At 35.6% G+C, this 16565-nt stretch overlaps 2 protein-coding genes across 2 annotated transcripts; both read left to right on the top strand.

Annotated features, from left to right (window-relative positions):
* Positions 1–6982: 6982 nt before the first annotated feature.
* Positions 6983–9659, top strand: thy1 (Thy-1 cell surface antigen). The gene is made up of 4 exons (XM_058777359.1): positions 6983–7566; positions 8369–8433; positions 8686–9009; positions 9263–9659. Exons 1-4 carry the CDS (start codon positions 7427–7429, stop codon positions 9361–9363), a joined length of 630 nt encoding a protein of 209 aa, XP_058633342.1. The 5' UTR covers positions 6983–7426; the 3' UTR covers positions 9364–9659.
* Positions 9660–9782: 123 nt separating this feature from the next.
* usf1l (upstream transcription factor 1, like) lies at positions 9783–14613 on the top strand. Its single transcript, XM_058777358.1, has 11 exons — positions 9783–9873; positions 10370–10427; positions 10710–10756; positions 11475–11593; positions 11671–11796; positions 11903–12050; positions 12693–12747; positions 12842–12900; positions 13042–13136; positions 13388–13516; positions 13802–14613. Exons 2-11 carry the CDS (start codon positions 10423–10425, stop codon positions 13886–13888), a joined length of 870 nt encoding a protein of 289 aa, XP_058633341.1. The 5' UTR covers positions 9783–9873; positions 10370–10422; the 3' UTR covers positions 13889–14613.
* Positions 14614–16565: the final 1952 nt, after the last annotated feature.

The following is a 16565-nucleotide window of genomic DNA, read 5'->3' as shown; positions in this document are numbered from 1 at the left end:
ATATGCTTTGATACAGCACTCTGTAAAAAGCCACACCTTTCAGTAATGACCCTCTGTGACTTACCCTCTTTGTGGAGGGTGTCAATGTTCGTCTTCTGGATCATTGCCAAGTCGGCAGTCTTCCCCATTATTGTGGCTTCAAAGAACAAGAGATACCCAGAATTTATACTGTAGGGATGGTCATTTATTCAAACTCAAATATAAATATTCTAATATTTTGAGATACTGATTTTTGACTTTCATGAGCTGTAAGCTCTAATCATCAAAATGAAAAGAAATAAACATTTGAAATATATCAGTCTGTGTATAATGAATGAATGAATATAATATACAAGTTTCACTTTTTGAATGGAATTAGTTAAATAAATAAACTTTTTGATGATATTCTAATTATATGACCAGCACCTGTATACCTACATTAAATAGATATATTAATATATATATATATATATATATATATATATATTTTTTTTTTCCTTTTTCCAGGTACCTTTATTTGTAATTGCATAGACATAAAACCAGACATTCTTGACAAGGATTGTGTTATATGCAGTGAAGTGAAGTAAAGCGACATGATGGTGAAGTATAATAATAACCCATACTTGGAATTTGTGGAGTTGTGCATTTATCCCATCCACATGCACACGGCATATACTTTGTATATTTACAAAATACTCCTGTAATTGTGTCAACAATGTATGGTTTATGTCTATGCTTCATGTTTTTATAAGCTTAATGAACACTTAACTCTACTTATCATAATTTTGTTAGTTTGGACTTAGTTTGTCTGTCATGCTTTGTCATTTGACCTATATTTTGTCTCACATTTTGATTACATTAGTTCACCTGTGGTGTTGCTAATTATTTCATTTGTTCTGTCTAGTTACGTTCTTGTCCTTTCAGTTTGACTTTGTCGGTTAATGTTTCAACCTCATTCTCATCTGTGAATACCTTTTTTTTCTGTGTCATGTGGAATAAATACCTTCTGAATCTCCCCCTATGTGCACCTTTTTCTACAACCTAGCTTCAGTGTGAAACTACTAAATATAATGTTCTTTAAAGGTTTCAGATCTTAAGACCTACCATCACCATGTTTGAAGTGAAAACACTTTATGAGTAATACGTAGTAACCAAACCACAATCTATTCACTCATGCAAATTAAATGTAATTAATTAAAATAACTGTTAACACTATATTTCAGGGTCTATCAACTAGTTGCTTATAAGCATGCATGTTACTAGAATATTACCCATTTATTAGTAGTAAGTAAGCACATATTAATGAATTATTCTACATGACCTTATTCTACATCCCTAATTCTACCCAATAGCCTACCTAAACTTAACAACTACCTTACTAACTATTAAGCAGAAAATTTGAAATTTATTGAGGGAAAAGTCTTAGTTAATAGTGAACAAGTGTTCCCTTTTGTAAAGTGTTACCAAATAATTTTGATAATTACAGTGACATGAAATGATATGATTATGTATGTATAAATTCTCTTCTTAATATATTAACAACATCTACGTTAAACTCTATTATCAAAAAGAAGCTAATATTTCATGAACTACAAGCATTCTGGACTGTATTAGCAAAACAATTATATAAAATAAGAATACATTTTTTGAAGAAGTACCATCCTACAAATGCATTTACATGCATGACAAGTTACGTTAATCTGCCATTCACACTTCCTGATTGTTGCATAGACATTGTTGTGTCACTTTAGTGGACAACATAGAGAAAAAAGAAATCTAACAAAATTTTCATCTTTTCTAATTTCATGTTAAACAATCAAAAGAAATGTGTGTATTTTAAATGGTCTTCAGAAGAACTTGATACACAATTTCGACAAAAGTATCGGGACACACCCTTCTAATGAACATGATTTACTATTTCAGTCATTTCCATGAGTACAAATGTGAATGGTAAAGCATATAATTTTAATGTAGAGTATTTTGTTTTTTTAATTTAATAGAAATAGTTTGGACTGGACCCTTTTCTATTCTAACATGAATCATTTCTCAAAAGTAATGATTGATTCAGTCAGTGCAGAACAACTTGAGTAGTCTGCAGAAAGCCACATCCCAGTCCCAGCTGAACACCTCTGGAGTGACTTTAAATGCAAACCTTGACCCAAAAAATCATCAATGAACAACAATGACTTGTACATACGGGTACAGTCATTTTAGACAATTTAAAACTGCTGCAACAGAGATGGAAATACAATTATTAAATACATAGATTTCGTTTTCATCTTTGTTGCCAAAATTTCTGTTCTAAAGAAGTGGTGTCCCAATACTTTTTGTCCATATAGTGTATGTACAAGTCATTGGTGTTTAGTGATGAGTCTGTTTCAATGTCTGCGTTTAGAGTCAAACCAGAGGTGTTCAGCTGATTTATGATGTGGCTTTCTGCGGACCAGTCAAGTTCTTCCAAATTGACTGAATCAATCATTTCTTTGGAACCTTGCCTTATACACAGAGGCATTGTCATGTTAGAATAGAAAAGGGAACAATCTATTGCTGTAATACTTATGTGGAATATCATTATATGCTTTATCAGTAACATTTGTACACATGGAAATTTCAGAAGTAGTAAAACCTATTCATTAGAAAATGGTATCCCAAATATTTTTGTCCCTATAGTGTAGGTTTGTGAAACAGAATTTCCAGAAGTAAATAAAAAATAAAAATTTGAAAAATGTTTTTGGACCTTGAATGAAGTATTCATTTGAAAATAATTTTGATTCAAGCCATTATGATTACAGAGGTATAAACTGAAAAACCAAATATATCTACTACAGTTCTGAAAAGTGTCTGATTGAGTGCCTGAGCAATGGGGTTAATTTAGATCCTTTTCATCAACTTTGAGAAAACGTTTATGGTTATGGTGTCTGATGTCTTGACAAAGGATCTCTGCAAATATGATATGGTTCTAGTGCTTTGACCCATAATAAGAAGAATAAATATGTAAACAGTGTCTTCTTAGTACCATTCTAAAGCCTTCATAATAATGAAAATTAAACTATACACACATTAAAATATCTATTGATCGATTTGAAGGAGGCTTGGCGTTTTACGCCCATATATGTAGTAAAAGAACACCCACAGTAAAAGATCAGTGCTAGAGTATTATTGATTGTGTGCATACAATACATACCTGATGATTCTAGGATTGTTACAGCCATCTCCTTACGCAGCTCTGACAGGAGGTGCTTATTGGAAGGTATGATGATTTCAGATGGTATCATTGGAAAAGCCTCCACTGTCTCCTTAGCCATCTGTTGGTTACATGAATGTAATAAAATAAACTTGCAAAATGAATTAGACATAGCAGAATAGGAAATTGATATATTACACTATTGAGGTTATGCAAAAATGAGTGTTGTTCCAAGGCTACATTAAATTGTAGTTACCTGCATGACATAAATGCCACAGCTGTAACCATCTTTCTGTATGTTGTGGGTCAAGACACCTGTTGTCCATTTCACATCCACCCAGTCTGTTTTATTATGAACTATCTGTCGCATCTTGAAGTATTGTCTAAACATATGTGAGAATTGAATATTCTTGCATTTACAATTGGTCAATATGTCACTAAACTATCACCTACGATGTTAAGAATCGTACTTCATATTGTACTGTTTGAGAATTAATAAAACATAATTAATACAATCTCACCAAATCTTGTGTTCAAGGGCTTACAATATTAATTAGCTACTTAATGGAGAAGAGGAGCGAAGTATACTCAGCTTGTCAGAGCTGCTCACACTGTGAACAAAATGTAATCAAAAACCTAAAAATAGGACAGAACACATTTGTTTAGAAAACATTTACAATTTCAAAGTTAAACCTGTATTTAAAATTACGAATAAAATCATTTACCTGCAGGGAATGTGTTCAGACTCTGTGTAGTTGGATTGCTATCGCCATAAAAGCAGTAATGATGTTATTTGACAGTTAAGGATTTGAGGAAAAAGTTCCGGTAATAAAAGAACCATTTCAGCATAAAAGTGTTCCCCGGGATGCATAGGTTCTAAATAGAAACTTCATTACTCCCAGCTCTGTGTGGATTAATTCCCATTTATTTTTATAGCTCTTTTCACAATAAATATTATTTCAAAGCAGCTTAACAGCAAATGCATGAACAGATTTTAATAAGTGTGTACTGGGATGTGCTGCCATATTCTTTGTTAAATTTGCTAACAAGCAGTAAGGGCCTTGAATCCTTTACCAGAAAAAAATTCTGTAGTTCAACAAGGTTAAAGTGCGGCAGGACATGATTTGGAGGGAAAAGTGATTATTATTATTATTATTATATAATGTTATTATTATTGTTATTAAAATAATTGTGTGTGTGTGTCATGAATTTACCACCAGAGGTCATAATCCCAGACACAGACTCTCACACTACACACTATACCCTGGACTACATTTCCCAGCAGCCATTTCAATAATCACACCACGCACCAATTACACACACACACACACACACACTACAATCAATCAGACATGCTTTATAATCATTGGACTTCCTCTTTCAAACTGCCGAGTATTGTTCTGCGTATAGCGCTCTCCTAGTGTTAGCTGCCTTACTGAGCCATTCTGTGTTTCTGTTTAATCTCCAGTATTGTTCTGCGTTTATAGTTCACCAAGTGATAGCTGTTTTACGGAGTCCTTTCTAGTTTTCCCTGTTTTTTACGAAGCCCTTTCTAGTTTTCCCTGTCTTAGTTCCTAGTCTCAGTTCTTAATTTAGTCTAGTCTTCTTATTGCCCGTTTCCTGATTCCTGCCTGTGTATAAATTCCTGTGCCTGTTTTGAATTAACAATTGATTTGCCGTTCCTCGCCTGGATTATTGCTTGTTTTCTTGGATTACCCCTCTTGTCAAGCCCTCAGAATAACGTTCACTGTCTACTGACTCATGCTTGGTTTGGATTATTCTTGTGTCTCGCATATGCTATACCTGCTTGCTTATGTTTAGACCCGGCCTGTGTTTTTGACCACATCTCCCTCTAATAAAACTTGCAAATGGATCTGCACGTCTCTCATCTTGTTTGTCCAGTTACAGTGTGTGTAATGTGTTATACTGGTATTCCCCTAGTTATGGGGTCGAAATGTCCCAACAGATATTACAATTTTACTTTTTGAATTTTTTTGTCCCTATTAGGAAACAAGCATATTAATCATACAGATTTATATTTTCTGAAAATTGTATATTTGGGTAGAAAGGTAGGGTTAATGTAATGTAGTGGGGCATAATATACAGCTTGGAATGTATACCTATGAATATCCCCATAATACCGTGTGTGTTAAAATCGACTTACACGTAAGACCTTATTTCAAAATAGTATTTTCATTTTTGTTCAGTAGATCCCAGTGGTATTGTACATATCTGGTGACAATATTGATGATGACTAGGTAGACAAGCGGAGTCGAATCAGAGTATTTCACCACTCAAGTCAGAGTAAAAAATTGGCCAAGTCGGACTCAAATCCAACCAAACAATACTGTTTGTCATTTTAAGCTTTTTTTAACCTTTACAACTGGAAAACGAAATGTCAGTTTAAATTTAACAAAAGAAAATCTCTTGCATGTTGTCATTTTGATTTGTAATGTTGCATCATCTCATTCCATTTAATGTAACAAAATTTATAGCTGACTTGTTTTATGTAGCCTAAGGACCTGAAATACTGAAATCATTTGGCGTAGTCTAATGGATATGTAATGCAGTAAAGATGATAACTTGTACACCTTACAATGTTCATCAACCAGTCAGATTCAAGATGTAACAGCCCTGTAGTATAATGGCAGTTTATTGCATGTATTTATGTTTTCAAAATGATTAATATTTTGGTCTGTCTTTTGCTGTCCCCGTCTATTGATTGACACTGTTCTCATGTCTCTATCTTCCTGCTGACCAAAGTTATTACAAAAAGAATGTTAATTTTGGACATGCAATTCCCTAATCAGCCACTAGGGGTAAAATGAAAGGTTGTGAAAGATGTCCACTGTCCCCCTCTATTGATTGACACTGTTCTCATGTCACTATCTTTCTGCTGACTAAAGTTATTACAAAAAGAAGGTTAATTTTGGACATGCAATTCCGTAATCAGCCACTAGGGGTAAAATGAAAGGTTGTGAAAGATGTCCACTGTCCCCCTCTATTGATTGACACTGTTCTCATGTCTCTATCTTCCTGCTGACGAAAGTTATTACAAAAAGAATGTTAATTTTGACATGCAATTCCGTAATCAGCCACTAGGGGTAAAATGAAAGGTTGTGAAAGATGTCCACTGTCCCCCTCTATTGATTGACACTATTCTCATTTCTCTATCTTCCTGCTGACCAAGTTATTACAAAAAGAATGTTAATTTTGACATGCAATTCTCTAATCAGCCACTAGGGGTAAAATGGAAGGTTGTGAAAAATGTCCACTGTCCCCCTCTATTGATTGACACTGGCCTCATGTCTCTGTCTCCCTGATGTAAAAAGTTATTACAAAAAGAATGTTAATTTTGGACATGCAATTCCCTAATCAGCCACTAGGGGTAAAATGAAAGGTTGTGAAAGATGTCCACTGTCCCCCTCTATTGATTGACACTGGTCTCATGTCACTATCTTTCTGCTGACTAAAGTTATTACAAAAAGAAGGTTAATTTTGGACATGCAATTCCGTAATCAGCCACTAGGGGTAAAATGAAAGGTTGTGAAAGATGTCCACTGTCCCCCTCTATTGATTGACACTGTTCTCATGTCTATAGGCCCTTTAACTACGAAGCTATTACAAAAACAGCGCCCACTGAGCTATAGCAAAAAACGAAGAAAACGTGCACTTTCCCCACGGTCCCTTACTGAAAGCTCCGCTGAGAGCGAGCTTTCCCGGTTTAATGCACATTGCGCGGCTTGTGCGGGACAGTGCTTATTATATAGAGCGAAAATACTGAAAAAGAAGGCTGTGAAACATGATCAGCTTTGCCCTTTTGTCGGTCACGCCGTTTAGACTTTTTTAGGGCAAGTCGTTTTGAAGTTATTGGCGTTTATCGCTGAATGTGTCACGAATATCGAAAACAAAACCAACTTAACCCCGCTCTGGAAACTAGGCACCTTTTCAAAAAGGCCAGTTCTCTTACAAGATGGAGCCCAAAAGTTTCTTCCCGAACTCTGAAGACTCCTTTAGTAATCCAGTTTCAAAGGAAAAGCTTAATATATCTATATTTCTGAATTTGGTTGCACGATAAAATATCTGAGGCACCTTTAAAGGGTGTGGCATCCTCAAATGGTGGCGCAAGTATCTATGCATTTTTTTCACAATGTTGACTTTGTCTAGTTTATTTACACGAGCGTTATCTTGTTGTTTTCTTGAACAACAACTTGTACACACACGTTTTAGCTGGTGGTAATGGGCAGGTCGTAGTTTTTTCTAATGACACAGCGTGATGTAGACAATGGGCGTGAATCCTCTTACTTAATCTCTCCATCCTACTGTCTTCCTCGAGTAATCACTGAGGGAGTTGCCTCAATAACGGACAGACAGTTCCAGCATCCGAAAGCAGAGAAGACAAGGTAAGAACCGCAACAAACTCAGAAAGTCTATATATCAAAGACGCCAGAGGAAACTCAACTCGCGCGTGTAGCGGTCTGCTCTTCATTACTCACAACGCCACCCAGCCTAAAAAAAAATGAGCTAGCTACCTTGACTTCTGTTCAGGACGCGTTGAAGTGAAATTAAGTTGAAATAAAACACGTTATCCTTTTAAATTATGACGTAAAGCCACTTTAATATATATATATATATTTTTTTTTTAAAGATTGGAACTACTTTTATTGCTGAAGTTCGAGCTGAATTCTTGCCAAAGAATGTCCCACGGGACATGTCATTTCAAAAGAATCTTCACGAGTCGAGTCTTGCCTCAGATAAAAGAGATGCACACGGGGCCTTGTAGGGAGTTCGTCACATAGCCTACCAGTATTAGTCATTGGGGTTTCTGACCGAACGCTGTGTGTGGTTTAGTTGGGGTCCATGTATCCGTGTGCATTTGTTACAATAATAGTTTCTACGTTTGTTTGTTTCTTTATTTGTATGTTTTCAGATATGTCATGACCCCACCCATATTGAGAAATTCGCTGCAGTGGCTATACCAGAGCGCTTGTTTATTGTTTTTAAACATGGCCAGGAGTAGTTTTTTTTTTTTCTTTCTCAAGCCCCATGGGCATAAATGTAATAGTACGCAGGTGAAAACTTACTTAAAGTTCTTCAAAGTGATTAATGTTCATGGTTTTTGGCATGATACAAATAGTATACACTACTGAGGTAATCCGTACTAATTTATTGTGTTGTAAGTGACTTGTCTTGTTTGTTCTCCAGGTATAAGCAAGATACTGTGGTCAGGATGATGTACTATACTGCCTTTGCTATCTTTTTCCTGTTGGGTAAATTTACATTCTTATCATCACATGCTCATAGAAAAGAAAAAGAACATTAATTGTTCCTCTTTTTCTTGCTTTTTTACTTCACCAATTACACAAGTCGTGTATCTCAGTATGATGTACTAACAATGTTAACCTATGAAAATACACAGGACAAATATCACAGTCTAATCTACTGTATATTATGCCATACAAGTATTGTACCAGTTTTAAACGACTCAAACTTAAGGCTAAGTTGGTGTTATCATTTTCTAGGTGTTGCTTCTGCCCAGACTTCCCTTAAGATTTCATCCTGTTTGACTAAGGACCAAAACTTGGACATGTATTGCAAGTTCACTCCAGCTTCAGACCCCAAGCTCCAGACAACTTGCTACTACATGACGGAGAATAAGCTGGTTATCTCTACCAACACCAGCAGCATCCCAGACAACACCTTCAAAAACCGTGCAACTGTCTCTTTAGTGGAAAATGTGTGTAAGCTGAATTTGAAAGGTTTCTCAGATGACAAACCCAAAAACTACACCTGTTTCGTCAAACAAACTGCCACACCAGTGTCGATGTCTGCAGTCGTGGAGAAGAGTAAGCAACAAAACTTTAACGTTTATTAGGCTACATCTTGCTTTTCCCTTAAATACATTGCATATTTATTGACTGAGTAGATTTTGCAGCTGCACTAGTAAATTAGCAACTTAATTGCTTTGAATTGACAAGGAAGCACACTGTAGTTGTTTTTGTGCATTTGTTTTATTTTTTATTCACGAACTTATGACATTTATAGTAATGAATCAGTGACTGACAGATGTTGATCAGGTTGCTCTCTTGTTTTTTCCAGGTAAGCTTCAGACTTGTTCTGCCTGGTGTGTCATGCAACACAGTGGAGCAGTGCTCCTGCTAGCTTTCCTCACTTTCCCATTGTTGTCAGAGCTTCTCTGAGTCTAGAATGTATCTCTTGGTACAACACCAATCCCTAAAACCAAAATTATAAATCCTCTAGCTTGTAGGCTACTACATCAAAATATTAAAGTAATCTGTGTGTTTCCTCCCTCAGAAATTTTGAGATGATGCTGATGTCAAAAACACTGTCATGTGATGCATGTCCTTTTAAATACCATGAAAAATGATGTACCTTGGATGTGGAATTATGTTTTATAAAGTTTAAGTGAACCCACTGTTTGACATTGTTTCAAGTATGAATTCTAAAGGAAAATAAAGGTTGTATTCGGATGGGATCATATGTTGGTGTTATTAAAGATGCCATTTAGCATGTTTTTTTGTTCAGCCTTACAAACATGCCCTAATAAACTTCTTTCGGTACACGAGAAGTAAAATGATGATGCTGTCGTGTATGGCGCCCTCTAGTTACTAACATTAAAATCTAGAAAAACTTACACATGCGCAGGAAAAGGATATGTCGACTGAACGTTTGCTGCTAACGACAAACAGGTAACTCTGTTAAATGTCACTAGGGAATGTTTTTGGAGGGGGTATACGATAATATGGATTGTAATTAGTCATACACAAAAACGTTTTAGCTGGATTGTTTTCACGCATCTTTTTTTTTTTTTTTTTTGCTTAGCTCAAATGCTAAATGCTGCTTTGTGTCAGTTCTTGTTTTGATTCTTGCCGAGTTAGTCGAAGTAATTCCGATGTTAGTGATATAGCCTAAAGAATATCATGGTTATTAGTAAAAATGAATATTGAACAACATAAGTAATCAGTTCTTAAAGTGAACTATGTAAAGCTTTCCGGGCGGTTTCTTAACACATCGGTGTGATGGGAGTTTTAACGCAACGGCGTAAAATACATAACGCCGCCGACGCCACACCTGCTATGAGTTGTTGGACATTTTTAAGAGCAGGATGTAGTCCAGTTGTGCAAGGTTTAGGTATCAAATGTGCTCCTTTGCTTTCCCGTTGGTTACTGGCTTTTGTTTTTGCAGTGAATGTTTACGTTTGAGGACGCCGAAGCCCTGACCCCAATTTGCTTAAAAATATGAAGTGAGTTTCACCTTCAGTATTATACTTGTCACACCTTATGCTCATCGTCATACTGTTGAAATCTGCACATCTACAATGTTATCTGAAGTGATTTATATCCTCTGAAAAAGCAAGGCGTCAATGTAAATATTATACAATCTTTGTAATGCTTATTTTAAACACCTATGCTTTTCTATATTGTAATATAAACATTTCTTAATAAACATACATCTAGCATTATAGTTATACATTCCTTATATTATATAATATAATTATATATACATTTTTGTTTCCTTTTTTTAGAAACCATAATAGTCCCGATCCTGAAGATTCTCCCATACTGCAAGACGGTGAGATGCTCAAATTTAGCTGTCCATAAGTTCCTTTGTCATTCTGAGTCGTAGTGTGCTTAGGGAAATACACAACATAAAAATGCTTGGGTTACAGACAGTCTTAAGTTTAGTTTCAGTTTAGTTGTGACAGTTCAGATAAACGCCTGTATAGCACCATCTAGTGCTAAACAAAGTATATACAGTACATGTACCTGCACACATCAAGAAACAAACTTCACATTTTCTCAAGCATGAAAAAACCCATCAGTAGATTCAGTAAGGTGACCATATGCCCTCTTTTCTAAATTGCCTGAAATGCATGGGTTTTGGCTCTGTTTTCCTAATGGAATAATTCCATACTTGCTAAAGGTTATGACTGAAAAGTCCAATACCATGCAAGCATTGTACATAATCGACCAATCGTGGCGGGTGGGATCTTCAACAAATAGCCAAAGCAATGCAAATGCACATAATGTATGAGGACTGTAGAGAGCATGTCAATAGGGAAAAAAGCCAAAAGCCTGACATTTTGGGGAATTTAGAAATCCCATCCAGGACATGCCTGGGAAAACGAGGATGATGATGATCACCTCTACATTCAACATCAGTGAGATTGTTGCTGATCAAACACCTGACCTCTCTACTTTGCAAAACCTCCATGTTGAAATTGACATGATACATTTGTATCCAGTTCTTTTAGGAGTTAAACAATAACCTGTATGTGCTGCTTTACCAGGTGTTGCTGAATCAGTAGATGACCCACTGGCAATCACAGCCATCCAGTCAGCTGCTGCATTCTCCACAGATCAGCAAATTAAGTATCATCTTTTAAAAACGGAAGGAACAGGGGGGCAGGTATGTGGCACATGTATGCATAGTAAATGCAGATCATGAGAAATGATGATTAAACTCTTGACCTCCTTGACCTTCAGGTAACATACCGGGTGATCCACTTGGCTGATGGGCAGGTAGAAGGACAGGCAGATGGGGCTGCAGCAGTCAGTGTGGTGACTGGGTTTCCCACAGTAACTCAGGCAGCCGCACCACCTGTAACCCAGGTATTAGTTGTTTTTAACAGCAATAGAAATTTGAGCTTGTTGCTGAAACCTTTTTATATCAAAGAGGTGGTTGTCTTAGTAGGTGCTTGTCTGCATGTATTTATAGGCTGTAATCACTCAGTCTGAGAGTCTAGAGGGAGAGACATCTGAGACTCAATACTACTATCCTGCCACCATCTCTGACACAACTGCCGGCACCATGGTCACCAATCTCCACACAGCTGATTCATTACTATCTCAGCCAGCCTCTGCAGGTAATGCCAAACAACATTTACAATACCATTCAAATTCTGAAGCTTATATTTACGCAATATGTTTGTGACATTTCTTTCAAATAAAGGTCATTCTTCTAAACTTTCTATAGAATCCTGGAAATAAATGTCATGGTTTCAATATTAGGTGGCATAACTGTTTTCAACATTGATAATAATAAGAAATGTTGCTTGGAAGCCAAATTAGTATATTAGAATGATTTCTGCAGAATCAGGTGACACTGAAGACTGGAGTAATGGCTGCTGAAATCACAGAAATGAATGACATTTTAAAAAATATTTAAATTGAAAACAGTTATTTTAAATAGTAATATTTTACATATTTACTGTTTGAATTATATTTTATTTGAATACTTCTTTCAAATGATTAAAACAATCTTACCGACCCAAAGTGGTAGTGTACATGATGTGGTTTCTAGTTATTCTGATAGTTTGTTGCAGAAACGATCTATATTGTAACAGTGATTGATTTTTTCCTATGAAAGTATTTCCCCTGCCAAAGGTATCATTATTATATACAGCTAAAAAGTGAAAGTTACATGCTTTTAATTGTATTTTATGTCTAATGACGTAATTATATCAACAGTATATCGTTTTCAGTTGCCTGCCTTCATTTTCTTGCAGGTCAACTCTATGTAATGATGTCACCTCAGGAAGTTCTAGCCACGACACAGCAGAGGTTGTTCTCTCATATCACATACATATAGCCACATGTCCTATCACAGTATTCTGTTTCTTCTCAACGTCTTCAACGAATCCTATATTCTTCACAGTAAGTCGGGAACACCGCGTGCTTCCAGGGATGACAAGCGGAGGGCTCAACACAATGAAGGTTATTCTGTGTTTTGTTTGAAATCGGCAGCTCCACCTCATTATCCAATCCCTGCTGCTCTGTTTCATATTAGACTGAAAAAGATTTATCTTTAAACGTGTCGTGGAGTTCTGTCTGAATGCAAGCATTTTTTCCCTTCAGTGGAACGCAGACGGAGGGACAAGATCAACAACTGGATCGTCCAGCTTTCCAAAACAATTCCTGACTGCAATGTGGATGCAACCAAAAATGGTCAAGTAAGCTTAGTTAGCACAAGCCACCAGCAGTGTTCAGTTTGAACGTTTTATTCAAAGGTTTAATGTACAGTGTTATTGTAGAATAACGGGGATACTATACATTTTTCTTATATTTTTATTTATTTAATTTTTTGTTTAAAGTCTTTATAGTTCCACTTTTTGGGTTTTACTTTTGTATTTTAACATTTTTTAGTTAAACTAAATGAAAATTTGAAGTGTTGCCTCAGATTGTGTTCTGCTCTGCTGTGTAGAGTAAAGGTGGGATCTTGTCCAAGGCATGTGACTATATCCAAGAGCTGCGTCAGAGCAATGCACGACTGGAGGAGGAACTTAATACTGTGGATAGACTGAGGATGGACAATCAGCTTCTCAAACAAGAGGTATTTCAGCTGCCACAGCTGAAGTTTCACACTTCAAATGATAGAGCGTTCTGAACATTTTAGTTGTTAATTTATTAAAACTGATTGTAAGCATATTTTCAGAATCAAATACTGTGTTAATGAATGGTCCAGGATGACTACCAGCTTCCACTATAACCACAACAACTGCTGCTGCTAATAGCACTTCTGCACCTTATGTTTTAAAGAAAATGGACAAGACTTTTTAATTTGCTCATACAGTCGGCCTTTCTCTCTCTTATGCCTTGTCTCCACCTACACACACAGATGGAAGAGTGGAATTCAAAGAATCAGATGATCAGAGCCCAGTTGAGACAGCACGGCATAGTGGCAGCATCAATGGACTCTCAGTGAAGAACTGCAGATCAACTATAAGCTTCTCCTGCTGTGGTCTTGTCATTAATTCTGTTCATTCATGTTTGAAATGACATGTAAGTCATTCCTACCGTGGACAATCACACTTTTCTCTTTGTCTCCCTCACTGTTCCCTTCACACACAGCCTTTGATTGTTTCAGATTATTTCCAGAGTGGTCTGATATTTTATCAGCACTGAGATTGTGTATAATTGTCAGACCTGTATATTTGTAGTGTCTAAAGAATGATAATACTTTGCTTGACTACTGTGGTGGTGTTTCAGATGTTTTCTTTAAGCATTGAAATGTGTTTACATTTTGGTGACCTTCATTGCGTTCTTTAAACAAAATGTTATTGTTTTATGTCTATTCAGTCAAATTTGTTGTTGTTGAAACTTTCTAACGCAATGCCTTGACAATCAACTTTGGCCAAAACACCAGCTTTAAAAGTTTGGTCATTTATATTGCAGATATAAATTTACACATCCCGGTAAATTTACACAATGTCTTTACACAATATTGTTTGATCAAATCTTTATTGAATTTCATGACGTTTTAAGTATAAACGCTGGTAGATTTGTTGATTTATTTAATTCAAATGTTTGGTGAATAAGCACAAGTGCACAGATTTGGGGAAACTGGATCAGGATTTAAATACTGTATATCAAAAACAAACAATTGCAAATTATTAATAATTTCTAATAAAGCAGTTGTACTAATTTGAACCTCAGATTCTCACATACTATTATTAACAAGAGAGTGTAAAACGGTTGGCTGGAGAAAACTTGCTTCTGGTGAAGACATGAAATATTACAGGCTGGACATTGTTCTCCTTTGGTGTATGTGACTGATATTTTGTAACATACAAAGTTTTGTATGTGTGCATGTAAATTCATACATAAATGAAAAATTAATTTTCACAAAAAAAAACAAAACTAATTTTCAATAATGCTAGCAAAAATATCCAGGGTTAAATACAAAGGCTTATATAGTTCATAATTTATTTTCATTAAAAATCAGCACGCTTTGGAAGTTGCAAAGTTAATGTCATACTTTAATTTCAATCTACATTCTAACATACACATTTTAAAATCCTTGTAGGCCTACATACATCGATCAGCCACAAAGTTAAAACAGCCTGCCTAAAATCATGTAGGTCCTTCTTGTGGTGCCAAAATATCTGATACGTCGAGGCATGGACTCTACAAAACCTCTGAACGTGTGGTATCTTGCAAAAAGGTTTGAGCAGCAGGTCCTATAAGTCTTGCAAGTTGTGAGATGGGACCTCCATGGACTGGATTTTTTTTTTTTTGCTTCAGCATATCATACATTCTCAGTCAGATTTGGAGGCCAAGGCAACACCTTGAATGCTGTCATGTTACTCAAACCATTATTAAATATTTTTTGCAGTGTGGCCACTGCCATTAGGACATTGGGTCTCAAACTCAATTCCTGGAGGGCCACAGCTCTGCACAGTTTAGTTCCAACCCTTCCAAGCAGGTGTGATTTGGAGCTGAACTGTGCAGAGCTGTGGCCCTCCAGGAATTGAGTTTGAGACCACTGCATTAGGGAACGCCACTGTCCTTAAGGGCTGTTTGTGGTCTGCAACAATATTCAGGTTGCATTTTATTATTATAAAATTTGTCTTAAAAGTTATACAGTATATTTTATGTGTATATACTCAAATATATATGTTTATGTTTGTTTCATACATTTTATCAATGAAATAACCCTTTGAGTACAAAGAACACATATGATTTATGTAAGATGTTGACAAAATGTCAGTAATATTTACTCGCATATCAAAAGAGTTTATAGTCTGTTAGTTTTTTTTTAAGAAGTCGAGAAAGAGTGTCTGAAACCCAACGCTAACAAAGCTAAACAATTAAAAATGTTAAGCTTTTATTTGCAGTATCTGTTAGTAATGTAGTGCTGAAGAGAAATAGTAAAAAAAAAGAATCATATAAAAAAATAGCATACACTTTTCTTTGGCTTTTATGCACTAGTTAACATTCTAACCGCATGCTCGAATCACATTTTACACAAATGGATGTCTGGGTCCACAACTTCTCAAAATATGACATGGAATAATAACTTCTTGTTTCAGCAAAGTGTCTTAGTGTTTCGATTATTAAATGATTTCACAGCTATTAACCCTCATCCTCTCCTCCTATAACAGATCCTTCCCTCCCGGGTCAAAATTACACTTTTTTTTTTCTTTCTTTCTTTTTTTGTGTCTAGAAAGCTTATATTGCTACATTTTTTTATATTCTTTTCTTACTATTTATGTAGGGTTTTTATTATTATTTTGTTTTAGTGATTTTTATATTATTTACCTTAAATTCTGGATGTTTTATGCAAATGATTACATTTGCATACTCTACAAAAAAATTGCATTATAAATTGGGTCACTGAGTGTCTCTGATGCCATCTGGTGGGAAAAAATGACATGCATTTTATGGTTACTTCCACTAGAGGGGCCTATGGAGCAAAGGATCCTTATCCTTATACTTGCACCAACGTTTTGGACCACCAAAACTTGCACCATTTGCTTATTTAGGATTCAGATATGTATTTAAACATTACAAAATCTATATTTTATAACACACACACGTACATATGTGTGTGTCTATATATATATATATATATATATATATATATATATTTATAATTCAAA

The sequence above is a fragment of the Onychostoma macrolepis genome, chromosome 05, assembly GCF_012432095.1.
Source record: "Onychostoma macrolepis isolate SWU-2019 chromosome 05, ASM1243209v1, whole genome shotgun sequence".
Lineage (NCBI taxonomy): Eukaryota > Metazoa > Chordata > Actinopteri > Cypriniformes > Cyprinidae > Onychostoma > Onychostoma macrolepis.
The sequence above is the reverse complement of the archived record's forward strand: the minus strand, read 5'-3'. Positions and strand labels throughout refer to the sequence as shown.